At 33.7% G+C, this 27,733-nt stretch overlaps 4 protein-coding genes and 1 long non-coding RNA gene across 9 annotated transcripts in view; 3 read left to right on the top strand and 2 right to left on the bottom strand.

The window, feature by feature from the left end:
• Positions 1 to 11,042, top strand: part of LOC107059994 (uncharacterized) — a 23,089-nt gene extending 12,047 nt beyond the window's left edge. The window contains exon 3 of one of the 2 annotated variants that reach the window (XR_001473078.1): positions 10,505 to 11,042. This is a non-coding gene — a long non-coding RNA (uncharacterized lncRNA). Of the gene's footprint in view, positions 1 to 5,154; positions 6,042 to 10,504 lie in introns of those variants that run through there. The other variant, XR_001473077.1, reaches the window with a different exon arrangement.
• LOC102582711 (60S ribosomal protein L10-like) overlaps positions 1 to 14,494 on the bottom strand; it is a 37,817-nt gene extending 23,323 nt beyond the window's left edge. Inside the window, exon 1 of the mRNA XM_006344025.2 lies at positions 14,412 to 14,494. Within this exon, the coding sequence (XP_006344087.1) occupies positions 14,412 to 14,421 (10 nt within the window). The 5' untranslated portion in view covers positions 14,422 to 14,494. The remainder of the gene's footprint in view (positions 1 to 14,411) is intronic.
• Positions 6,531 to 14,493, bottom strand: LOC102582162 (peroxisomal membrane protein 13-like). 2 transcript variants are annotated; one of them, XM_006344023.2, is made up of 5 exons: positions 11,049 to 11,152; positions 9,317 to 9,553; positions 8,026 to 8,354; positions 7,287 to 7,379; positions 6,531 to 7,130 (listed from the first exon to the last, which is right to left on the bottom strand). In XM_006344023.2, exons 1-5 carry the CDS (start codon positions 11,074 to 11,076, stop codon positions 6,900 to 6,902), a joined length of 918 nt encoding a protein of 305 aa, XP_006344085.1. In that variant the 5' UTR covers positions 11,077 to 11,152; the 3' UTR covers positions 6,531 to 6,899. The 2 variants fall into 2 exon arrangements, with proteins under 2 accessions (XP_006344085.1, XP_006344086.1); XM_006344024.2 differs by lacking the exon at positions 11,049 to 11,152 and adding an exon at positions 14,412 to 14,493 and having other exon boundaries at positions 6,536 to 7,130.
• Positions 14,495 to 15,330: 836 nt separating the features above from the next.
• Positions 15,331 to 19,829, top strand: LOC102577768 (POTATP1). The gene is given in 6 exon segments (NM_001288131.1): positions 15,331 to 15,832; positions 16,594 to 16,824; positions 18,635 to 18,793; positions 18,888 to 19,040; positions 19,237 to 19,320; positions 19,497 to 19,829. Coding segments are annotated over 6 exon segments (1,242 nt in total). The 5' UTR covers positions 15,331 to 15,352; the 3' UTR covers positions 19,632 to 19,829.
• A 2,458-nt stretch (positions 19,830 to 22,287) lies between these two features.
• On the top strand, positions 22,288 to 26,332 carry LOC102580937 (ubiquitin-conjugating enzyme E2-17 kDa-like). Of its 3 annotated transcripts, XM_006344021.2 has the most exons (5): positions 22,288 to 22,428; positions 23,806 to 23,891; positions 24,736 to 24,863; positions 25,271 to 25,375; positions 25,827 to 26,332. In XM_006344021.2, exons 2-5 carry the CDS (start codon positions 23,822 to 23,824, stop codon positions 25,968 to 25,970), a joined length of 447 nt encoding a protein of 148 aa, XP_006344083.1. In that variant the 5' UTR covers positions 22,288 to 22,428; positions 23,806 to 23,821; the 3' UTR covers positions 25,971 to 26,332.
• Positions 26,333 to 27,733: the final 1,401 nt, after the last annotated feature.

Genomic DNA, 27,733 nt, shown 5'->3' with positions numbered 1-27,733 from the left:
TAAACTTCGTACCGAGTCAAACTACCTCACATAAAATGAGACGGAGGGAGTAGTAAAATAGAAAATTGAGTCTTCGGTCACCTTCTAAAAAGCTCTCTATTCTCCATTTATAGAAAAGTGAATAGTAGTTCTCCAAATTCATCCTCTCTATTTCACTTTTTCATTAATTTAATATTATTTCTATTATTTCTAACTAGCATATTATTTTTCATATAAGACTATTAATTAAATTTCTAATATTCATAATTCTTTTTAAATGTAATACAATATTTTAAAAAAATATATTATTTAATATATACTACTTTCATTCCGAATTAGCAATATTTCAAATACTTTGTTTTTCAATTTTCGTCACTTTAAGAGATAATTTGATAGTATTATTGATTTTCACTATGAATAATGCACAAAATTTAAATGATAAGATGAAAATTTCAATTTAAAAATACAATACATGACATAATAATTTAAATACAAGATAACAATACAATACATAACATAATAATTTTAAAAATTACGACAATAATTTAGTAATTCGGTAGGTCGTTTTTAGATTTAACTATATTCGAAAAAATAGTGTACAATCTAGAGAATTATTGTGCTTGTGATTGCGGTTGTACTTGTTGATTTCTTTTTTTCAATTATTTGTAGTTGTTCTTTAAGATTTTAGAATAAAATATAATTTTATATTAAATAATTCTTTGAAAAGTAATAATTTTATATTACATGAAAATTATATAGAGTGATTATTTTGAAAAAGAAAAAAGAGCGGATTTATATTATGAAATAAGAAAATGAAATAGAAATATAAATAATAATACAATATTGAGGAGAGAAAAAATATTCTCTTTTTGAGAGTAAAATAGAGAACTGGATTGGAGTTGATTGTCTGTAAAAAATAAAGAACTCTATAGTTGGAGAGTAAAAATAGAGTTTAGGGTTGGAGATGTCCTTATTTGGGCAAATATATTCATAGACCATAGTGACTAGGATAGATATTTCGGATTCCAAAAATTAGCAGTGTGACTTGTCGATTTTCTAGGATTCAAAAAACTTACTACTTCTAAACTATTTGTGTTAATTGATTTGTTCGATATAAAACTTGAGGTAAAGAGTGCCAACTACATTTTTGTTATACCCCATTTTAACCAAGGTCAAATTAGTGTACAACATATTGGTGATTTCCAAATTAATTAACTTAAGAAGTCGCCACCTAATTATTTTTAAGGTAAATTAGGATACCTAAATTATTAACTAAGTAATACTAAAATGACTTCAATTAAATGGTCTACTAACTTAAGATTCTAGGTAAGGGTTCTAATTATCCTAAAGAAAAGGGGTAAGGCATACTTTAAGATCCGTTAAAGACGGTTACCGGCCAAACTTAGGTTAATTAGAGAGAAAATAACATAACCATTAAAAGCTAAGAAAAAAAAAACTAGTATTAATTAAATCATGGCAAAGTAACCTAAAAAAGTTAAAGTATAAAAACCTTAAAATATACTAACTTCATATAGAAAGATCTAAAAAAATGAAATGAAACAACCATTAGTTTAAACTTGATTTTTTAGCGAGAAAAGGAGTTTGAATGAAATATGCATAATTTGTTATCTTCAAAATAGCTGGCCAAGTCAAATGCTTTTTGTTTAAGAAAGAAAATCTTTTTATGAAATTGAATTAACAAGGAAATCTTGAAGCTAAAGATAATGAAATATATTTTGCCTTGATAAAAAATAAAAGTTTTTATCCAATTGAAAGCCTTTTATCTTCAAATTCACCTACTCATAATTCCCAAAAAGAGTTGTGTTTTAAAGCTCTAGACATATCAACATTTTATAAAGTTAACATTTTTAAAATATAAACAAAAGACGTACAAATCGCCCCTTTTACATTCTCAAAATAACTCACTTTAGAGTTCAAATATTTACACTTTTGTTTTTAATTTTAACAAAGGTTTGTGGAAAGTGTTAGAAAAGTTGTATTTAAGACCTTAGTTTATGAAAAAGTACAGTTTAAAGCAACATACATATTCATTAAAAAGGGGTCCAACTTCTTTGCAAAACAAAACTTTCTCAAACTAACAAGCGAGTTAAGCAACAAAAGAACTTAATTTATAGGTCATTGTTCTAAGCCAAATTAATATATTAAACCCAATATCTAGAGGAGGGGAAGGTGAGCTACTAGGTTTGCTTAAGTTCTTAGTTAATTAGTTTGCATAAGTTCAAATATAAATTGAAACGAAACATAAATATAGGTGCCAAAAGAAGTGTAAAATGTTAGTCAAAGATAACAACATATATGTATGCATAAAAAATATAAAGCTTTGAGATAAGGAGGAAATGCGGGATTTTCTTTTGGAATGAGTGAATCATTCTAGACACGAGCTAAATGCAAGATAGGTCGCTTCTCTAATTTGGATAGAGGTGGAGTCATATTGCAACTCCATACGCGCCCCGAGTGTACATGTAAATAAAAAGAAAGTAAAGAGGAGATTAGTGAGACGATTCGACCTTAAACGATAGTGAAAATCAAATGTAGAACTAAGCAAAATTATACAATGTATATATTATTACAAACACAAGATATGCAAGCATCAAATAAAATACTCATTAGCTATTGAAGACTTCTGAACCAACTAAAAAAAATAGCTAAATCATAAAATATATATATTGAACATAAGCTAAACCTCAAATTCTTCATATTCAACTAGGAAGAAATAATTCATAGCCTTCATGATATCAAACAAGCTTCCATGCATATCTCTAATAGAATATAAAAGAATAAAAATTTACACTCATATAACGTGAACAATGAGGCTACAACCATGGCTCTTTTGATATTGATTTCTTTATACATAGCCAACACATAATATTTTTTATTTTTTTTAAATAAAAGAAGAAACGAAACAAAAAAACGATTATACACTAACAGAGAGTTAAAAGAAGGCTTAAGCTCAAGTTTTACATATAGCTACATGAGGGAAATCATATGCAGTGTGAGATAATGACATGCTAACACTTATCACTTAATTTCTAATTATGCCAAAATAGAAGCTATACCCTTTAGATATACTTTTACATAACAATATACGAGCTGTAATTTTATAATACAAAGACACCAAATGAAAATTAACTAATAACCAAAACTGATTTCATGTGAAACTAAAACGGAACCATTCTTTCATTCACAACATCTAAAACGTATAACATTTGAATGTCGAATAAGAAGGGTCTAGCAACTGACAACTTTGAAACCAACTAGAAATAGATTAAAACAATAACATCTTTCTCAAGCTTAAGATAAACTAAAAAAAAGCAAAAAAAAGAAAAGTTGTAAATCTTGAAACAAAACAAAATAAACTGATTTCCACATTATAAACTCAACCTAAATAAGAACAAGTCCAAATCTGTACATGTCTCAAAAAAAAATACAAAATACTCTCCATATAACTTTGATCACAGCCAACTTAAGCAAGAATCACTCTGGGCATATAGATTTCTTAGAATGTATATTTAATCACGATGATAAAACAGAGATAAAAAAGGGAGTATTACCTGTTGCAGGGCAATGAACAAGGTGCTTCGATCACAGGTCTACACTCGAACAAAGACGAGCTTGAACACACTCAAAACAAGAATCCCGACAGAGAGCGAAAAGATGAAATGTATTAGAACAAATATTAATACTTATGAGAGTATGAGCTGCCCAAAATTCTTCCCGAATGCGAGTATTTATAGGCGATTTAGAGCTAGGGTTGTGTTTTTGGGCGGGATTTTTGATTTTCGAATCTTTTCATTACTTTGAATCCGAACGTTGACAGATATTGGACGACTTTCTGATCCTTCACGTGATTTGGATGAAGAAAACAAGACTTGCTTCAGATGATACTTGAAATGGAAGAGCTTTAACTATGCTTTTGATATGGGTATTCTATAATCATGAAAAAGGGAAGAGGAGATGGAGACGTATCTGATAAAGCATTCTTTGCACGGGAATGGTGCAACCAACGTCTGTCAAATGGTGAAAGTACTCAAATGTTTGCTGGAAGAGGAAAGAGTGACCAGCTGCGCAGCACCAAAGGAAAACCCTAGCTTCTAATCGTATTGGGTTTATTTGGGAGATGGGGTTTGGGCTGCTGAAATTGGGCGAAAATGGGCCATCAAAAGGCTAGATTTCGAACCAAATTTTAAAAGAAAATGGGCTGATTACTTGGTGTGAACATATTGGGCTTTTTTCTTTCTTCTTTTGAATTGTTTTGGACTTCTAACTTAATAACCAATACTTAAAATGTTATAAGATGACAACTAATAATTTACATGAATAAAAAAAAATATCAATATTACGATTTTACGCTAATATAAATTACAAATGCAAAATATTGACGTGAAACATAATGATGACAAACAACTTTTAAAGAAAAGGTGAAAAAGTGATAATGGTAATTTCGATAATAAATATATAATTTTAGTAGATAAATAAATGTAGTAGTAAAAATAGTTGTGAAAAATGATAATTTGATACATTATTAAATTAGAAGCTCGAAACAATGAAATAGAAGAAAGAAGGGTCAAAATTGGGTGTCAACAATTTTCACAAACATATTCATTTCACTGAGACAATGTTCATATCATAACACCTTTTGTACGGCTCGAATGTTATCTGGCAAAAAAATTCTAACTTAGGACCTTTATAGTTAGGTTGTTGTTCATCGTCTCATCTATCATTAGGTCACCAACTTTCTTAACCTTTCGACACTAGATTGACATTATTTCCACACATGTTTTTACGATTTTGCGTGAATCTATATTTTCGATAAACATTCCTCTATGCTTGGTCACTACAACCCCTTTAATGAGGACCTCCTCTTTCAAAGTTGGGGGATAATTTTGTCGAGTTAGTCAAAGAGAGTTGTCTCATGCCCTTTGGTATTATCTATTTATTAGCTTGTGTTAAGTTCAGGTGTAATTACCTTGTTGCTCAAAGTAGTTCAGGCTTTTTCTTGAAGTATGACATGAGTTACTTCAACGTTATAACTGTAGACAGTGAAATTTTATTGATAAATTCATATTAAATTTTGGATTAATCCATAAATTCATGATATATTGACCAAGTCAAATTGCTGGTTAATATGACTCATTTGGAAGCCAATTACTGTAGGCTTGAACCTAATGGAATACGGAGTATCCTAAGTGGAGGTGGTATTGAATACTTGAGTGTGTCTAACTTGACCTGGTGCACTCGTGTGAATGGTCTGGTAGCTATTAGCGTCGGATTTGCTGCAAAGTTAAGAGTGTTGAATTTCCGCTCCAGCAGAACGATTGGCGATGATTGTATTATGACAATAGCAAAGGGTTGTCCATCGCTTCAGGAATGGAACTTAGCAATATGTCATGAGGTCAAGATAGCAGGTTTGGGAATCTATTGCATCACATTGTCATAACTTGAAAACACTACATGTGAATCGGTGTAGAAATCTTTGTGACCGTGGACTGCAGGCATTGAGAAACGGATGCAAACGTCTCTCAATTCTTTACATCACCAGAAGTTCTCAGATCAGTGGTGTAGCGTTGGAAATTTTTAAACTTGCTAGAGGTAATGTAGAGGTCAAAGAAGAAGTAATGTGTATTTGCCCTCATTGAGCGTTCAGGTTTTAATAGGTGGCGATAATCTTCAGTTCTTAAGCTGTCAGGTCTCAGCAGACATTCTGATTTTACAGACTCGTGAGGAGAAACTATCATCCCAGTCAATCCAATTCGGATTCCCTGGAACTGACGTGTTACTCACCCGTCCACCACTGGAAACATTGTTTCCTGTCCAACTTGATGGAAATGCACGACAGTTGTGCCCACTGCACACTAGTATCAAGCTGCGTATAATTTCTTGTAATGTTTTCTTCCCATAAGAAAAAAAGTGATTCTAATAAATGCATGTACATACAAATGAAACAGTTGCTTGGTGCAAATTGCAGAACCCACACTCAGAGGTGTAGCTCTTCATGTGGCATGTAGGCCACAATGCAGAACAATTGTTTGATGCATGATAAATGGAAGGATTGGTATAGAAGAATAGTAGGGAATGTTATAATTAGTATAATTATCTTCTTATTTATGATTTCTTAAGTAATGTGCAAAATGAAAGTGATCAACTAATACGGAACAAAGAGAGTACTAATACTAAATACATAAATGAAAGAAAAGGTCAAATTTGCCTGTTAGGTAAAGCTCAATGCTGTCCTCCATTTTACTACCGGGTCAAAAAAACTCCTCATATTACTTGAAGGTCCAAAATAACACTTCTCTACTGACTAATGTACAAGGTGGAAAAAAGGTGAACTACTTTTTCATGTGAAATTTTTCCTCTTCCCATATTTGAGTCCATTGTTACCCCTCTATTATTCAATTTAGATCCGTTTTATCTTTCTACTACTCTAACATGAAAGAATTCTACTCTGCGTTTGAGTATTGTGCATCCATGTAAAAAAAAATTGTCTGAGCTGCTGCATGAAGGTCTACGTATAACAAATAAGATATTCGTCAAATAAATTGAGAACTTCGCATTTGGTGAATTTACACAAATGATGTAACAATGAAACATCTTATCGCCAATCAATGGAAATCATACCACATCATTTCTAGAACGACGTTGTTCAGTCTCCAAAACTGACGTGCACATTGATCTATACAATCCCACACAAATATGGCAGGGGAAGGGGGTGGGGAGGGAGGGGGAGTCGAGATTATTATTCATTTAAATGCAGCAAATCAATCCAGCACGGTAAGCTGATTGGCTTTACATACGAGTACACCAGCATAGCTCTTATCTATACTGTAGCTTTCAACAAACTGCAACTTGTTGTCAACGGCTTCCGATGGTAGGTGACATTTGTAAGTCACTACTCTATATCACTGTGCATTATCACCCCACACATCGTTCCATGCAGCACCTGGAGCAGCCTTAGGCCCCTCGATAAAGTTCTGATTACCACGAGGTTGGTGAGGACCAGGAAGTGCATTAGGGCCATGAGGTGCATTAGCGCCTGGGGGATGAATTTTATTGGCCTTTATTTTGACCCCCAGCAATCTCAGCACAAATCTTGCCAGCTCTCCATATAATAACCCTGAGCGATCAAACAGCTGTAAAAAATATGTTAATGAATTATCATGTCACCATCCTATATACTTTTCCACAGAGTATTTGGGTAGCAAATACAGAACTCCATAAGGTAGTTAAGGAGGTATTGGTTGTTCAAGAACTATTTGGATGCAAGGGATAAATAAGTGAACATATACCTGAAGGAGTGCCGACATGAACATGTGAAATGCCTGGGTATTCTGGTCTATCAACATTGCAACGCGGCCAAAGAAAGTTACAACGCCTTGCATCTGCCACCATTAAGTAACATAATATAAAACAATTAATTATCAACGGACAGAAGGCATTAATGATGTCTATAGAGTATAGACTAAAATACCATATGTAACTTTCATTTGCATCTCCTTGAACTTTTTGTTGATTCAAAGAGGCCTGCAAGTTCTTAGATACGTATCGACAAACCTACTAATTGCAGGCTAGAAAACCATTAGCGTCAAAAAAGAGAGATATCACAATTTATAAAAGCTTTGGGAGGATCTATTTTTCATATCAAGTTAAACTTAGGGAGGATGTTATTATCAAAAACATTGGGATCTACCTATAATTCTTTTTTTCATAAACTAAAAGTATCTCATCACAGAAACCAGTGAGCTGCAAGAAGCTTTTGAGATTTCACAATAAATCTCCTTACATTTCTCCCCTTTCCTATGTGATTCTCTCTCTCTGTATTATGGAGGCCTTGCTCTATTACCAATTCACTTGGGCTAATTTTAGACTGTTGACCAATCCGAAAACAAAAATTCAAAAAGAAGGCCAGCACAGTTTGTACTGGAAGTGCAGGGCAAATGAGGGACTTGTACACATCAAATTCACTTTAGGGTCCCCGAATATAAGTATAGAACAGAAATAAATTTATTTGGTACTGTTAGAGCTTACCACATGCATGAAGGAGACCCAAAAGCCTGGTGGAGAAGGTGGAGCACCATATGGATTATTTGGATCTTGGTCCCCATAGGGTCCCATGCCCATGCCGCCCATACCACCCATACCGCCCATGCCATAACCTCCCATTGAGCCACCATACCCACTATTGTACATTCCTCCACCATACATGCCACCGCCTGCAAGTCCACCATAACCTCCTCTGTACATACTGTTTCCATACAAACCACTTCCGTATGTGCTTCCGCTTCCATAGCCACCACCATAAGAACCATATGTTCCAGTTCCATATCCAGAATTATAATTCATACCTGTATTAATACCTGCATAATGACCCAATCAAGCAAATAATGAGATTGGGTACTCTATAAAAAAGGACTTCAATTGCAATAACTAACTTCAATTACTGGATCAAAACTTTCAATGATTGAGAAAGTTTCTTCACCATAAGAGGAAACGAAAAGAGTATGTCCATAACAACATTTTGATTTGGCTCGGTAAACACACAGATGCCATTCATACTTACAGAGGACAAAGTATAAATAAAGTAGGAATTGGGTTGCAAATGAATTAAAATCAAGTAGCGCTTGATTCCTACGAATGGACACATAAGAAGAGAAGGTATACTGACTAGCAGATCGCATAACAGTTCAATGAAACATTCAATCAGAGGTTAAGTCAGATTTAATAGGTGCATTAACTAAGATGAGTTCCAAAAGAGGAATGTATAGCTGGAGTACAAACTTAGACACCCTAGTAATTCTTTTTTTTAAAAGAATTTTAAAAAAGGGCACTGGGCATACTTATAATGTATGAAAGAGAATCAAACAGTATGATAAAATCGGAATATATTTAGGAAGAACTTGCCTAGTTAATGATGGCGTGCATGATTACATATCATGTATTGCATTATAATCCTGAAAAATCATATGCATGCACTCCAAAAAGCAGATATCATAATACACATCACTCAATAACCAACCTTTTGATGCTAGGGGACAAACATTCAGAACAAACAAGTGGACCTTAAGGATAAATTAGTTGTTATACTAACCAAAAGAGGCTTTTAATGCAAGGTTGCTAGTATTTATAATATCAAGAGTGAACCTTAAGGATGTAAAAGAATACAAATAGTTATTTACAAACCACAAAGCAGCTGTGCTAGTGAAAAAGGCATCAACAGACATGTTTGTAATAATGGATTTCAGACAGCCAACCCTCTTGCTGATAAAACAGAACAGGCACAAAAAAGAGCAAGAGGGAAAATTAACTAAACATCTCATACCTCCGTATGAGCTACCGTAAGTTTGCTGCTGCTCCCAAGGTCGAGTAGGTACAGGCCTTGCAAGTGTGCTATTATTAACAGCTGTATTCCTATTAGCAGTTGAAACAATCTCACCAGGCCTGGCTGTTCCAGATGCCTCTACTACGTCACTCGTGCTACCAGCAGAGGGGGGCTTAAAAGGTGCAGGGCCTGAAGAAGAACCAGCTCGTTCCCAGGGTTTTGGAGGTGGGCTACTACCTGCCGTGGAAACAAATGTCAAGTCAATAATACTCGAAAGAAAGTAAAAAGTAGAAAAAATGAGTTGGTCGAGAGTAAATTGTTTCTGTGAATACAACAATTTATCATTTCAAATACATATCTACTGTGACAAACCAATAACATGTTAGATAGCCTTTAAATATATCTAATTAAACTGACCAAATAAATACATAGCAACTATTATTGTAAACAATAACTTTAGCAAAAATATGAAATTCTATCTACCTAATTATTAATCTATAAAAAAAAAGGATGTAAGAAATTGCTCGGTATCAGCTGCTAGAAATAATAGCTACACAGTATGTTTAACGAAGTTGCTTTGATTTAAATTTACTACTTCTTGTAATTATCAAACTGTAGGGTAGCCTATCATCTTATCAAATATCAACCGGAAAAGACATTTAAAGTGACTAATGGATGGCTCTAGTAGTATTGCATACTACTTTCTCTCTTTCAACACACAACTCTAATTTTTTTTCATGTTAGCTCCCTCACTTAATCCTAAACTAGCTGTACTCAGCTATATAAATCCTTTATATTTATTCTGCTCTATTCTCGCCATTTCATTCCAATACTTAGTAATTTGACTTCTTGGACAACTCCAAGGAAAACGAAATTTCCCGTGAAAAAACTAGAGGCTTTATCAGAACCACATTAGATACAAGTATGGGAGACAAGATTAACAACTAAATTCTGCCCACCAGAAAATACAGATGTTGGCATCACAGAGTAAATTAAACATGTTTGATTGATCCCATTAAATCCAATACCAATTTTTTACACTTCAATGACAAATTAGTTTATTAATCTTGTATCTACTCTGCCTCAATTCAGGTGAAAATCATTCCAATATTAATAACTGATCTTTTTTAAGACAAATTAGATTTCTTCTCAATATTTTATTTTTAATACATGTGGTGTCCTGACCAGCTTGCACGCACCTCCACTACCTCCTACCAGCCAGCAATGAATGAGAAGAAATCACCTAGTGTTTTTGTATCTGTTAGGAACTTAACCCGAGACCTCACTTCAACCACTAGAACACACCCTTGGCTGCTTTTTTCTCTTCTTTTTTTCAATGACAGTGGCGCCCATGCCAGCTTACACACCTCAGCTATTCCACCTCATACCTGATATCTCCCACCAACCCAATTACCAGATAACTCTGCCCCCTCGATGAGTTTACTATCGAAATTTGCACGGATATAAACGTAATTTAATCAGATAATTGGCACTTGACAACCCCCAAACATATGCCCTAACAACAATGAAACTCAAAATTGACCACGAGAGATCAAAATCCAAATCCAAATCCCAAAACAACAAAAACTTTAGGTGATCTCCTTCAATCTATTCATTAAATTAGTCGCGGTACACGACAAGTAGGCCAAACACTATCTAAAAAAGGGCAATTGACAAAAATAAAACCAAACCCGCTAACGAAAAGATCGAAATACAGAGAGATTATGCAAACCTGACGGCTGTGGCGGTCCGTTTTCCATCAAATGGATAGAGGAGGAAGAAGAAGAGCCGCCGTCGATGACCGCTACGACGGAGAGAGAAAGAAAAGAGAAATTTGATAAGGGGAAAAAATTAAGCCTAGAAATTTATTAAAAAGCGATTTTATCTTTTATTTGAAAGTACCAAGAAAATTCAGTTGACGTAGTAATTGACCATACTACCCTTCTAACCAATAATGACTCGGTACTGTATAGCCGTGCAAATTAACGTAAAATTGGGAGAAAATAAACTTACTTCACCCCATCGCTAATTCTGTGTGTGGAATTGTTCGGCGGCGGCTTGAGAAAGTCGAAATTACAAGAAAGCCCTAATTTAACGTTCTTTAATAGGTGAATGAATAGATTGGGCCGCCTTATATGGGCTTACATCTTGGCATGCGTCAGTAGAAGGTCGGTGGGCCGATTGCATTCAAACCTAAACTTGACCCATTAACCACATACTTTTTTGAGAAAATTGTATGAAATAACAAACTATTAATTCAAATTAAATGCTATAGCCATAGTTTATTTTAATTGTAATTCGCAGCAAACATCCCCTTTTTTTGCCATCTGATTAGCTATACAATTAGCCATTTTATACATTTCGGTATAAAATGTGTTTGTATAAATCGAGAGAAAAGTGTATATACAAATCAAATACATAGATTTTCGTCCTATATACTTATAATTATACAAATACAGATCTTATTATACAAAATTACAATGTATAAATGAATTTATACACTGAACAATTTGTATAAAATTAGATGTTTAGTAGCGAATTATACAAAATCAAAAGCTCCATAGCAAACATAAAATTTGCTATGGAGCGCAATTATGCAAACTAAAATCCATTAAATTTGGTGGAATCCAAATCCCAAAACGTCCTGATACATAGCGTTTCGATTTCGAATACATCCATCAACGTCCTAATACATCGCGCCTCAGATTTTGGATACATCATTCAACGTCCCGATACATCGCGTAAGACCGTAAGTGATGTATCTGATTGATACATCACGTAAATTGATGTATATGACTGATACATCGCGTAAAATAATGTCCCGATACATTGCGTATGTCTCGATACATCGCATAAAGTGATGTATCCGACTGATAAATAACGTAAAATAGGGATATTTGAAATTTTTTTAAATGGTAGGAAATTTTAGATTATATAGTAAAACATGTTGTGTATTTAAGTGATTTTTCCCTTTTATAATGTAAAAAAATAAAAATTGAGGATAAGGGGATGGAAATTGAAAAGAGGATTACGTGGTGGGGAAATGAACTTTCACAAACAAAAAGTATATGAATTTTTTTTTTGTACGAGGTGGGGAAATGAACTTTCACAAACAAAAAGTAAATGAATTTTTTTTTTGAAATATACAACTTGCATTATTTGTTGTATATAGTCTGGTCAAAATAAACAATTTACATATAACTTGTATACAACTTATTTATACATTGGAATAAATAATAATTTCGCTTGAATAAACTTTTAAATTCAAAGTTTTGAAACTTTTTTATGCCTATTAATGGAGCTTTTAATGAAGTTTACAACTTTGTAATAACTTACTTAATTAGATAAAGAATTCTCAAAATTTACTATAGGAGTTTGATTATACATATTTGAGCAAATATTACTGATGTTTCAATGTTTAAAGAGTAGAGCGATTAAATTTAAGGGTGTATTATGCATAGTGATTTCTAAAACTCAAATGAAGGGTTTATTGTGCAAAATGTGTGCTACGAGAGATTAGTTTATGATCGATTTAAATTTAATGGATTTAATATTTAATTGATAATGGTTTTGATTTTTTTTCCTATGACATTATCGGTTCTTAATGGTTTGAATAAACACGAAAACAATCAGATGATTAAATAAATAATGAAAAAAGAATATTAATATTTTTCAAAAGTTTTTTTTAATGTTATAATTGTAAGTCTCATGTCAGCATGCGCCTTACAAGACTAATGTCAGTGTGCGCCTTACAAGGAATATGTCAGCGTGCACCTTCCATCGATATCCATCCTTTCATTCAAATGCTGCCCTTTTGGTTTGATTTATATAGATTGGAGAACGTTTAATTAACATCAGCATCAATAATGTAAGTAGCAAATTGATTATCAAAAGAAATCATACTAAATTAACCCAAGTCATCATCATATAATTCAGTCATTCTCTTTTTTATTTTTTATGTACAAAAATAGAATATGAGTCAATTGTATTCAAACAATTGTGCGGAATTGAGTTCTTGAAGTTGTCAAGTCATTCAATAATAGACCGGATAAACATAATTTTCTAATAATCATTTGATATTTGCTCACTAGAGACATGTCGCGGGAAGTAGAAGGTAAATGGTAGGTTGGTAAACCCTAACAATGAATCACATTCACTAGACAAGAAACTCAATTCCGCACAATTGTTTCCTTGTATAATCTGAGGAAGCACATTAAAAACCAACAACGTCAAAAACTGTCCATAAATTTTTGAATAAAATCATCTCCATCGTCTGAAATAGTTTGGTTCCTGAGTGGAACCATTCAAAGATAGTACTACCATTGCTCAATAGATAATTGATAAATTGTCCCTTCAATTCTAGTTCTACATTTGCAGCCTCTAAAATTGCTAATTTTATCATATTAGATGATTTGTAAAGTTTTTTCAGCACAGATGAGCTTGGCTAGTTGTACAATGAGTCACTAATGGCATCATTGTTTATATTGATCAATGAAGTGTTGCTTGGATCAGTTCGAACACATCCAGATTATTTCACAGGTATCTGTTATTTTACACCAGTATAGGCATCGGATGAATCTATCCCACCTAGCAGTTTTCGTCTCTACTAGAATCTAGAATTTAAACGCTGGACATTTTACTACAAACCAATGCACAACACGCAAAACAAACATAAACCAAATGAACTCCTCAACCGAGTAGCATCTAGAAACACGTCTAACATACACCATTTCAGTAAAATTCAAACAATAACACAAAAACTATGAATCACTCGTCTTACATACAAACAAATTATGCCTCTCCAACACTACAGGTTCTCTGCATTTGCCACGAGCCAATGCACAAAAAGCAATGCTCTTTCTAACACTAGACATAAGCTGCTAAACAGAGATAAATCAAATGAACTCCTCAACCGAGAACTATCTAGAAACACATCTAACATATCGTTTCAGCAAAATTCAAACAATATCACAAAAGCTATGAACATACTGATAGATTCAAATCGTTTTTTCGCAAATCAGAGAAATTATAGCTGAAACAGTAGATGAAGATGTGAATATACTTAAGAAGAGAGATATTCGGAGAAAAAACTTACTTCTCCCCATGGCTAATTCTCTGCAATCGCTCTGCGGATTGAGAAACGAGATAATGAAGAAAAAACCCTAGCTTAAAGTTGCTTACAGGTGAATGCATTCATTGGGCCCTATGGGCTTACATCTAGGTGGGCTTTAGGTAAAAGAAGAAGTTTTCAGGACTAACCACTTTGAGATAAGTGCACGAATATTGTTTTTATTGTCACTATTTAACTTGTGTTTGTTTTATTTTTTGTAAGTTGCTATTTTGGAAACAACTTTGTTTGAAAATTTGTGTTTAACTTTAGCTACTTTTATCTGAAGTTTGGCTTTGCGAAGATCAATCATCAAAGCATTTTTGCTTGAAGTTTGGTATGACTCAAAAAGACAACTTCAAACATCTTTTTGAGAACAGGAAAATGTGAGAAGAAAACAAAATAGCCTAAAGTTGCTACATGTGAATACATTTCGTTGGGCCTTACATGTTTATATTATAGGCTTGAGTTATGTAAAAGTAAAAAAAATCGGGCTTGCCACTCTTAGAATCAACTTTTAAATAATTATTTGTATTTAGAAATTCGTTGAACAAATAGGTCACTTCTCAATTCTCATATGAAAATATCATAATATTGTCATAACTATCAAACTCTAAAAAGTAAAAATACAATATTACAAGATTATGACATGAATTTTAAACTTTTAAAAAGTGAAATCTAGAATAAACTAGAGAGTTTTCAATTTCAATTGAAAAAAAATTTGGTAAATTTTGGTCATTATTTAAACATGGATCCTTAAATATGGCTATATTCTTCAAGAATAGGGAGTAGTAAATGACCCATACCCGAGTCCGAACACCCAAAAGCAAACCCACGAATTTGATATTCCCTTTTCTTGTTCCCTACTCCACTTTTATCCAACTCTCACCCCTCTTCCTTATTCTCTCTGTAATCAAACAACTCCAACAATGGCAACAGCGATGGTTCTCGACCCGAAACCCGTCGAGAAACTTCCGGCAACCCGGACGGAAACCTCCATCACCGACGTTCCTTCCGATGGAGAAGATGACTTATACGCTCGCCTGAAATCACTTCAACGGCAACTCGAATTCATCGAGATCCAAGAGGAATATGTTAAGGACGAGCTCAAAAACCTCCGACGAGAACATTTACGGGCACAGGAAGAAGTCAAACGGATCCAGTCGGTGCCGTTAGTAATTGGACAGTTCATGGAGATGATTGATCAGAATAACGCTATTGTAGGTTCAACTACGGGTTCTAATTACTATGTTAGGATACTAAGTACGATTAATCGAGAGCTTCTTAAGCCGTCGGCTTCTGTGGCTTTGCATCGCCATTCAAATGCGCTTGTTGATGTTTTGCCACCTGAAGCTGATTCCAGTATTTCGCTGCTTAGCCAATCGGAGAAGCCTGATGTTACTTACAATGTAAGTGTTATACTTCTGAGCTGCTCAGAGTAGGTTTTTTTTTTTGTGCTTAAATACATTGGTTAGGGTTTCTTATTATGTGGAGTCTTTTGTGTAGGGATTACTACTTGTTACAGTAATAATAGCAAATTAGAGGTTTTTTAAATTTCAACTTAAGGAAAATTAAGAATCTTTCTGAATCTCAGGACATATTTCAGCATAGAATTCTCTTAATTTTGAATTTTGGTTATTGTAGCACCAAACTCGATCTCGTACAGTAGAAAGTCAATTTTCATTAGTGCAGTGACCAGCTTACTTCTGAAAACAAAAACATGTTGTTGGGTGTAAAAGAACCTCTGTAGTTATGGAGGAAATCATAATCTCCTAACAGTAATAAATACTATGGCTTTTCTAGAGTCCTATTAATTGACTTGCTGTAAAGCTGGTAATCTGGTCAAGTGGCTTATCAGGGCCCATTCTGTATACTTGAAATTAATTATTTTTTTTTATTAAGGACTGAAAGGAAGTAGTTCTCTTGTGTGCAAAAGCATCAATAAACATTTCATTCTTGTAACCTTCAAAAGCTCTTTGGGAACCTTTCTTGCAACTAGTTACGAACTTACAATATTTCTAAAGAGATCATCTCCCAAGCTTTGTGAAGGGAGTTCTTAAGCCTTCAATAGTTTTTTTTGTTTTCGTTTCCGTTTCATCCAAATTATCCACTTTTTCACAGGTCTTATTTATTTCTTAGTTTTTGAGCTTATGTTTTTTTCTAATACCAGGATATTGGAGGTTGCGACATACAAAAGCAGGAAATTCGTGAAGCTGTTGAGTTACCTCTAACTCATCATGAGTTGTACAAGCAGATCGGTATAGATCCTCCCCGGGGTGTGTTGCTCTATGGTCCACCAGGCACTGGGAAAACTATGCTTGCAAAGGCTGTAGCACATCATACCACCGCAGCCTTCATAAGGGTGGTTGGCTCAGAATTTGTTCAGAAGTACTTGGGCGAGGTATGCTTGTGAACTCTTAATTTACGCATCAATATACTTTAGATCAAAGTAGCAGGATATCAGTCAGAGCTTTCAGTTTAAAGTGTTTGTATCTCATAAAAAGAGATATAGAATAGCATTTAATCTCTTTGCCTATATGGCTTTCCAATTTCATAGGTAGTAGTAACCTTGATTGGGATCGAGAATAAGGTAATTAACTAATATACTATCTCCTTTGAAGTTAAAGGACCCAACTGTGCTTTATGAAGATTCACTAGATGATCATTTAGCATAGGATACTGGTTTATTTATTTCTTGAAATTAAACATTACAAATTTAGAAACCAAACATAAGATGGTACTTTACCCAATTTCTGAATTTAAAAAGATCAATAACATCGCAAGAATTCTGTGTTCTGAGAGACATAGTCCTGCAAGTGTAGGGACACATGTACCCTTCACTTTTAATGAGTTGGCTTCAGCAAACCTATCCAATATGCAACCAAGTTAAGGACAAGTCAAAAGTAGATGTTTAGCAGACCTTCACTATTGACATGTTTGCTTTTACCATCCTAAGCTCAGCAAGTCCTTTATAATAAGTGGTCTAGCATGAAAGTCACAATATAGAGGTTTGCTTGGTGATGCATTTCTTAAATCTTACTGCTCTCCCTGATGAATAGGGACTGTATTATAGTTAAGCACTTAAGGAGTTATGGTGGTAAATAATCGATTTATGATGATATAGCGGCTTCAGAAGCATGTTTGAAAAAGTCAAGAGTTACAGGTTTCTTTTAAATTTGTTCAATAGCTAAGCTGGCGGGAAGTTTTTGAAGCTATGGTAAACAGTTTTTTATGCAGTAAATTACTTATTCTTGAATCCAAAATATAGTCAAAGTTCTGATGGCTTGCAGGTAAAGACGCTTTCTTGAAACAACTTAATGTCTTACTTTCAAATCAGATGCCTAACAGTCACAAGTAGTTTATAAATTCTTGTAGTATTTGATAATGAGAGTATTTTGTATTTTTATTTTATTTTTGTATTCTAGCAAAGTAGCTGACCCCTTTTCTCCCAAAGTAAAGTTTTCACAGAGTTTATAAAAATGCTTTCTTTATAAAAACGTACATTCTAAATTTCTTTTGATGTTGTAACACTGCTATTAGTGTCTTTCATGCCAATAATCAATTCACCTTCCTTCTCCGATTTATGAGCTAACATGCATATCTAATGTAGTTCTGGAGGACTTCAAGTCAAGGCCTATCTCAATAGTGAATGGCTCAATACCTTTTCGTTTCTTTGATTACATTTTTCGTCAAAATACAAGACCTGTCAAGATCTTCTCACTATAAAGTAGTAACACAGAATGCCCTGGATATTCTTCCATAGATTGATTAAAATGTGTGGACTTCTACTTCCCTTTTCAAACAAAAAGGAAGGATAGAGACACGGGCTTCCCCTGTCTCAATCATGTTGACTAGGAGAATATCTTGTATATGATCTTTCATGTAGAATTGGCTGGAGAGACAGATCTTGATTTCTCGGTTATAAAAAAAAATAAAAAAAATATAGTAGGATAAGTTCAGTTATGTGGACGAGCAGTCTGGTTTCAATCATGTTCGCCCCCAAGTCTTTATGCAATTTCAGATCAATTATGTCACCCCAAGTCTTTATTGCAACTTCAGATCAGCCACTACTTTATTCCCTTTGAGACACATTTCTCTTCTGTTTGGAGCGTGACTATCATATCATACTGTGTCCATGAAGAGTGATGAGACATCATCTGATTCTATTTAGTCTAGATTTTATCTTCTCATTTATTCACTGATTTTTGCAGGGTCCACGAATGGTTCGTGATGTCTTCCGCCTTGCCAAAGAAAATGCTCCAGCAATCATTTTTATTGATGAGGTTGATGCAATTGCTACTGCTAGGTTTGATGCTCAGACTGGAGCTGATAGAGAGGTCCAGCGTATCCTCATGGAGCTACTAAATCAGGTAGGCTTCTATTCATGTTATAAAGCAGTTCCAGAATAACGCAAGACCCGGCATTGTTTGATGAGCCACATTTTCCTCGGTTTGTATTCTGTAGATGGATGGGTTTGACCAAACAGTGAATGTGAAAGTTATTATGGCAACCAATAGAGCCGACACACTGGACCCTGCACTTTTACGTCCTGGAAGGCTTGATCGTAAGATTGAATTTCCGTTGCCTGATAGACGTCAAAAAAGGCTTGTTTTTCAGGTGGATTTTCTATAATCTTTATACTCATGATGTGTTCTTCTTTATTCTCCTCTCCTAAAAAAGTAATGGAGGAAAATATTGTAGGAAAAAGTTCAGTTTGATGGATTCTTGAATGTCTTTCTGCTTCTCTGAGAGCCTTGCTGTGTTTTGTTTTATACAATGTAACAAAATTAACGCTGAATTGTTTTATTGGCAGGTATGCACGGCTAAGATGAACTTAGGTGATGAGGTTGACTTGGAAGATTATGTTTCTCGCCCTGATAAAATCAGTGCTGCTGAGGTTCGTTTCTTATCTCTATATTTTTTTTGGTTGATAAAACTGTGGAAATCAGGGTTCTAGTTCCAATAATCGTTCTTTGTTTTGGCTGCAACTGTTTTTTCTTCACTTCTGCAACACTAATTATTATGCTGAGGCCTTACCTTATTTGAAATGAACATGAATTGACATATCTGCAGATTACGGCTATCTGTCAAGAAGCTGGTATGCATGCAGTGCGCAAGAATCGATATGTCATCCTTCCAAAGGACTTTGAAAAGGGTTACAGGACGAACGTGAAGAAGCCTGACACTGACTTTGAATTCTACAAGTGATTATTCTTAAAGGCTAAGCAAATACTTATTATGACATCTACTATGTAAGCCCTGTATGGTTTCTTTTGTAGTTCTGAACTATTTTTGAATATTTGGTGGCTGTTTCTAGCTTTTCAGTAAAGATGATTTGTTTCATGAAGTGTTATATGGCTAATTTATGTGCAACACTCAAATTCACAATTTCACATGATTTCTCAAGCTTTAAGTTACTCTCATGGTGAGGGTGGTGGTTACCACCCGACACCATTTGTTGAGCCCTTTACACTGCGGCATTTACTGTCGAATGTTCTATTGCTAGAGATCTCAATTGCAGCGGCTATATGCTTTCCCTTGGTTAAATACGACTCTTGAAGTCTTCTTTCCTTAAAGAAGAATACTACCTAAAGCAATTTGGAGTTAAAAAGTTTGTATATGGGAAGATCAACTTCCTTACCGTTTGTTCTATTAGTCTTCTGCTTTAGTGTTAAATCTGCCGAAGAAGGACGGGTGATTGTGGTTGGGTTCTTTTAAAAATAATTTTATTTTCATTATACTCCTTCCGTCCACTTTTATTTGTCATGTTGTGTTTTTCGAAAGTTAAATTAGATTGCATTTTTTTTTAACCCTCCCTCGGAGCTCCCACCCCTTTTACTACCTTGGTGACTCGAACTCGCAACCTTCGGGTTGGAAGTGAGGGGTGCTTACCATCCGAGCAACTCCCTCTCGTCAAATTATATTGCATTAATTTGATATTTAAACAAAAAAATAGATATTCAAAAATTATACGAAAAGTACTATAAATTGTAATTTTTTGCATATCAATATGATGTAAAAATGCATAGTAAAATGCTAGTCAAAGTTTTTATAGTTTTACTCTAAAAAATGATACTAGTCCTATATATACTAGTAGGACTATTTTTAAAATTATTATTTTTTTACGCGTTTTGATTTTTTTCGTTTCTTTCTTTTTGCCACGACATTCTTTTGGATGATATTAAATTCAAGTAAAATAAAATTAGGAAGGTAAATAAACGTCCATGTAATTAAAATGCTTTTGTTTGAGAAAATGATATCACATACTCTCTTATAATTTGAATAATATATCATAATGTTATAAATCTTTTTAATTTTAACTATTATATTTTTTTGAACTAAATTTCCCTGGCAAAAAAATTATAAATTAAAATAACATTTATAATTTATAAATAATTGACTATAAAAGTCTACCCAATGTCCATTAGCCGACTCCACCTTTTTCTCCATAATATAACTTGGAAATAGGGTCCTACAAGATTCCATTTTCCACCGAAAGAGAATAGGGTCTCTGCATTTTTATTTTTTCTTCCTTGTGGTTGGAGAATAAAGATTCCATTTTTGTCCCTTTTTAAGGGAAAATAAATAATTAGTAAGAAAGTAGAAGAAAAAATATTGAAGAGAGATGATTAGATAAGATATGATATAACTTTATAGCTTACTAAGAAATTATGAGCTCACAAAATCCATAACTCCATTTATAAACTTGAGCTTAGAAAAAAGAGAAAAAAATTGTATTGATCATTATTTTGCGTGTTACATTTAAAATAAGCCTCGTGCTCAATTTACAAATATCTTCTAATTGAATCCTAACAAACTATGTTAGCTCATCATCAATTAAGCACTAATCAGTCAACAACCAGATTTATTGTGTGACACAGTCAACTAATGAATCAGGTTTATTATGTGATGCAATTGCTTGAATGCTTATCAAATATATGATTTTAGATTAAAAAATTATGGGGATAATAGTTAGAATAGAGGATTAATTAGGTAGTTGAAAATTATCTCACTTAATCAGACGTACTAGTGATCTTAGTTTTCAAAAATTTAAATTTACAAATTTTAGATTAAACATCATTTTTAGATATTAAGGACTAGTTCATTGTCTTCCATGATTTTAAAGACAATAATTGGTGAAACATTTCCCACGTACGAATTTTTTTATTCATAGGTGATATTGGTACTTTATAGCATAATATTGTTATGAGTTTAAAAATTGGATTAAACACATGATTAAATTAAGTAATGATATGTGAAAGAAAAGATATATCAGATTTAACTCAATATCAAACATCTTATTTGTAATGGTGATAAATCAAACAATTTACAACATTTTGAGTATACTATCACACTATTAAAAAATCCTCCTAACTTTAGAATCACATGAACTTAGTTAGGCCGCAATTAGATTGAATAATGACAAAACTTAATTGCTTACACAAGATTTATATAAACAAAAGTTGGCTAAATTAGAAGACATAGTACATAAACATAACCCTTAATTTGGTTTCAACGAATAACTATGCACTTCAACTTTGAGTGTGCACAAGTAAACACTTTAACTTGTATAAAATTAAACAAGTAGGCACACGTATCCTACATGACATAATACATGTAGAACGCCATGTAGAACATAAAATTGTCATATAAAACAAATATATCTATTTATTCAAGATCATAATTACCCGCTAACGCTAACGTCCCGAAAGGCCGAAACCCTATGGATAGGAAGAAAAAAAAATAGAGCAACGTATAAAAAGGTGGCGTTAGCGTTGATCATACGCCAAAATTATGACTTGTACACGAGGATTCTAGAAACTGGACCCTACTGAATACTTCCTTTATAACACTCCAATTTCCCATTTTATAATTCTCTTCTTCCATTTCTTCCAAACTACTCTGCTATTGGCTCAAAAATATCCTTTTCCACCTCTGCAATCTCCGTCTCCTTCAATTTCAACTCAAGCAAATCCACCTCTCTCACCAGTTTCATCACTTTCAGGTACTTCAAAATTCACAGATCTAGTTTTTTTTTAGACAGTTTTGGATAGCTAATTCCATGATTTTGAGTGAGTTGATTCTGAGCTACTAAATTTATTACTGTATGTGCAATTTTTTAACTATTAGTTTTATATGTACAGTATTATGTGATGAGCTGTAGGAAGAATTTGTATATGGATATCAACTCGAATGTATGGTTTATTTGAGGAATGAAGCAGATCTAGGTTTTTTTTTGGTTATTAGCAATTAATTAGTTTTTGGATAACGTCTTAGTTGCTAATTCGGGATTTAGAGTCGGTGGATTAGGAGCTAGTTAAGTTAATTGTATGTGCAGTTTTTTTGTATTAATGTTTACATATACAAAATTGTGTGATGAGCTGAAGGAAGTATTTCTCTAGCTTCTTCTTTTCTTTTGCTTTTTTGAATTTTTTAAACAGTTTTGGATATCTAATTCCAGGATTTAGAGTGAGTTGATTCTGAGCTACTAAATTTTACTATATGTGCAATTTTTAGTAGTAGTTTTACATATACAGTATTGTGTTATGAGCTGAAGGCAGAATTTGTATATGGATGTCCACTTGAATGTATGGTTTTATTTATGGAATGAAAGCAGATCTAGGATTTTTGGCTATTAGCAATTAATTAGTTTTAGCTGCAAATTCGGGATTTTCGGTCGGTGGATTAAGAGCTAGTAAAGTTAATTGTATGTGCAATTTTTAATACTAATTTTACATATACAAAATTGTTTGATGAGCTGAAGGAAGTATTTGTATATATCTATCCACTTGAATTAGGCAGATCTAGCTTCTTCTTTTCTTTTGTTTTTTTGAATTTTTTAAACAGTTTTGGATATCTAATTCCAGGATTTAGAGTGAATTGATTCTGAGCTACTAAGTTTTACTATATGTGCAATTTTTTAAACATTAGTTTTACATGTACAATTTTGTGTCATGAGCTGAAGGCAGAATTTGTATATGGATTTCCACTAGCATGTATGATTTTATTTAAGAAATTGAAGCAAATCTATGTTGTTTTTTGCTATTAACAATTTATTAGTTTTTGGATACGTCTTAGTGGCTAATTCGGGATGTAGAGTCAGTGGATTAAGAGCTAGTAAAGTTAATTGTTTGTGCAATTTTATAATATTAATATTTACATATACAAAATTGTGTTATGAGCTGAAGGGAAGTATTGTATATATCTATCCACTTGAATTAGGCAAATCTTGCATCTTTATTTTTTTTTGTTCAATTTTTTAAACAGTTTTTGATAGCTAATTCCATGATTTAGTGAGTTGATTCTGAGCTACTAAATTTTACTATATGTGCAATCTTTTAATATTCTTTTTACGTGTACAATTTTGTGTCACGACCTGAAGGTACGGGGGCTAATTGATGGCGTCGAAGAGGATATTGAAGGAGCTCAAGGATCTGCAGAAGGATCCTCCCACATCATGCAGTGCTGGTAATTTAGCTGAACTATTTATTCCATTGTTCAATTTATTGGCTTTCTGGAGTTATGTTTTCTTAGCCAACGGAACTATAGGTCCCTACTCATGTATTGATGATAGTGTCCTTGTTTTAGGGTGTTTGGGTTGGACTCTACCATATAAAAAATGGATCTTCCATCTTCTCTTTGCAGATAATGGCTCGGAGTAACTTTTAGCAGATATGTCAAATATAGTAAATAATTACCTTAGTTGGTAGTGAAGCTATCTGCTCTTTGATTTAATAAGCAGTATGGCATGGTAAAGATGTCCGTGAAATAACATCATTTATGTTATTCGTTGTTCCATTCTGATTTGTGCATTCCAGTTGAATACACATCATTTTGCACTATTTGGTCACTCTAGTCTCTAGCAACTCTTTTTGTCGCGCTCTTTGCCATGAGAATACAAGATGTCATTGATGGCAATTAATATGTGAAGAATGGTACCTCAAGTTGTGTGTCATTCTTTCTTGTGCTTCACTTTTCCTTCATTCTCAGCTTGATTGACATTACAATTCATAACTGGCCTCCTAGGGGTTGTATTATTCTCTATGGATTGGATAGGCGTTAAAGATGATGTTGTTTTGATGCTTCCTCCAGTATGGATTTTGTCTTGTTCTGCTCCTCTTTCATCTGTGAATAACAAAAATTATTAAGATGGAAAGGAGGTCATGGTGGCTATGCTGTCATTGATTGCGACCTTTGTGGAATGTTATTATGTATAAGGGAATGCACTCCAGATGTTCACTTTTCTATTTTCAGTGACCACCTGGTAGAAACCTTTATGCTCATATTCACTAGCATATTTGGCTTCATACAGGTCCAGTGGCAGAGGATATGTTCCATTGGCAAGCAACAATCATGGGGCCTACAGATAGCCCTTATGCTGGAGGTGTATTTTTGGTTTCAATTCATTTCCCTCCAGATTATCCTTTTAAGCCTCCAAAGGTATACTTCAACTCCAGAATATCCCTGATCTTCACTTATGTGTTCACTACTTAGTTTTTTCTATTGAGGAGGAGAGTGATCATTTTGCTTGCATTTGCTCATATGTTGGAGCCTTAGTAAAACCATCTCAAATATGAGTTTTTTAAAACATTTCTTGCAGAAGCAGTACAGCTTTTGTTTGTGTAGGTCTGACCTTCAGTTCTCGTTATTTACTTATCTCTTTAATTTTATTAACAACTAAGGAGCTAGCATCAGTTTGCTGTTAGAACAAGTTAACCTGTATCTGGATATTAAGTGTGTTGTCTACTTGTCTTTTTTGAGCACTTTTATGAATTGTCTAAATGAAGTTCTCTTCATTGTAATAATCTGAGGTGGTGATTTTACAAATGATTTTTTTGCTGTTTCAGGTTGCCTTCAGAACTAAGGTTTTCCATCCCAACATCAATAGCAATGGAAGTATTTGTCTGGATATTCTTAAGGAGCAGTGGAGTCCAGCATTAACCATATCCAAGGTTTGGAGCTTAACCTTTCTTTTCATTGCCCCGATTTAACACTGTTTTTTGGGTCTTGAATTGCTCTTTACAAAAATCCAAAGTCCATATTGATACTTGTAAGTTCTCAAGGATGATTCTGCTATTGAAAATTAAGTTAACCAGCATAGGTCTCCCTACTCTCGTATTTTTGATGCAGCTGACTTATTTTCTAGACAAGTGAAGTTTTGAAATGTTCCATTTCAAGTGAAGTGAGGTTAACCGTCTTTTTTCTTGCAACTGCAATTTTTAATTACTCCTTCCAAAGCTTTCCCTTTTGTTCTTGACCCTTCCTTTTGTGCAAAGAGTTCTCCCTTCAGAAATATTCAAATCTTAAAAAAGTTTTTCTACCGCTCAAATTTTGTGCAACGTATCTCTTTTTCCCCTTTTGAGTTACCTTTGGGTGAAGGTGTAACCAACAATATGCTTGCAGGTCCTGCTGTCCATCTGCTCTCTGTTGACAGACCCAAACCCAGATGATCCTCTTGTACCTGAAATTGCTCACATGTACAAGACTGACAGGGCCAAATACGAAACCACTGCTCGTAGCTGGACTCAGAAATACGCAATGGGATGATGCACAAAATTGTCTCCAGGCATGTCTGGGACTTTTGTAACAGCAATGTCTTATTGTGCTTGGGGTGAATGAATAAATTCCGTGAAAAGAACTTGGTTACTTCTTAATCTCCCTTCATGTGGGTTGTCAAGGGAACGGTGTTTTCAATTTGTGAATATCTATTTGATGACTAGTAAGGGAGAAACTGCAATGTACGTAATTCTACTTTGTTTGCCAGTTTGACATGCGCCTTTCCCCTAATTTGTCTGACAAATATGGTGAGATCTTTGAATTTTAGGGTTGATTCACAATTATCAACCTGAATTCTCATCTGGTACCATTGTTGAAAATGGAAATGGAGATAACAAGCAATTTTATTATTATGAGAATATGTTATGAGTGTTATATACCTTTTGGTCATGCGCCATTGTATTGAGGGTCTACTGAAATCAACTTTTCTATTGCACAAAGATAGGGATAAGGTATAGGGGCAAGATGTGCTTAGATCCTCTCCTCTCCTCTTGTTTGATAATATTGCGAGTGTCTGCCTGTCTTGAAGTGCAGCTAAAAACGTTTACTCAGGTTAATTGGTGAATAGGTTGAGAAATTTTGCTTTATGCCTAGTACAGTGAAGTTGAGATTGTGCGAGACACGAAATTCTTTATTGATAGGACATTTAACGGTATTTGTTCATTAGGGGTTTTAGTAGAGAAACTAGCACACAAAATGTTTGGTGATTTGTTCATTTGATCAAAGCCTTAGTGACTAAAGCTAGTGTTTGTGGAAGGTTTCTAAGAAGTATGTTATGGGAGTAAACATATGATCTTTCGACTCTATTTTATTATATCAAAGATCATTTAGTTATTTTGTCTTTTTTTTAAAAAAAATATTTAAGAAGTCGCTCAACAAAAGTAATTTTGAACCTTGGGATAATTGTTTTTTTTATCGGATGTTCCCGTAGGGACTTGGATGATTAGTTGACCCAGGTTATTTTTGTGCAAGTCATAAAATCATAGTTGCCTTGAGGCATATTCCAATGATATACTCAATGCAAGTATTTTCTTCTTTCTCATAAACTTTAATCACCTAATAAAATGATATTAAAGGATTATAGGTTGACAAATATTAGAAAATTCTTTTGTAGGAAGAGAGAAATATTATTAGATTACTATGCATACAAAAGAAATGGTGACTGACTCCTTCACACATGAGAAATCAGTCTAAACTGTCTCCAAAGGAAACAAATAAAGTACATAATTTTGATGTCTATAATACATAATACTTGTTGCTTCTTTTATTCTATTTGATTGCTATATATGTGTAATATAAAGAGAGGATAAGTTGATTCTGATTTGAGCCCTAGTGGGGGTAAAAACTTGTTCCACTAAAACCTGCAATGTGCATGAAGGGAATTAGTAGAAATATCAAGTACAAAAACAAATTTAATATATTTTATTAGAATAAAAATTATAAAAAGAGATGTTTAAAAATCTTCATGTGTAATTTATGAATGGATACACTACACTATATATTATCAGCGTATGTTAAATAAAAAAAGAAAGACCTTGTGAGGTGTTGCAACCAATATCGATGGTATCGTAGATATGTTTAATAGTGGCCTTGTTCGCGAACCAAAAATGGCGTTTGACATGATGAATGCAATCGAGTACTCCTTTAGTATAATCTCCACAGCCTCCTTTTACACAAAATTGTTTGCCTTCTTCATTTGTTACATTTAGCCATCCAGACATTGTGAGTGTATGATTTTTTGAACAAATTGGAGA

The sequence above is a fragment of the Solanum tuberosum genome, unplaced genomic scaffold, assembly GCF_000226075.1.
Source record: "Solanum tuberosum cultivar DM 1-3 516 R44 unplaced genomic scaffold, SolTub_3.0 scf00052, whole genome shotgun sequence".
Taxonomy (NCBI): domain Eukaryota; kingdom Viridiplantae; phylum Streptophyta; class Magnoliopsida; order Solanales; family Solanaceae; genus Solanum; species Solanum tuberosum.
Note: the sequence above shows the minus strand (reverse complement) of the source record. Positions and strands in the feature narration are given on the sequence as shown.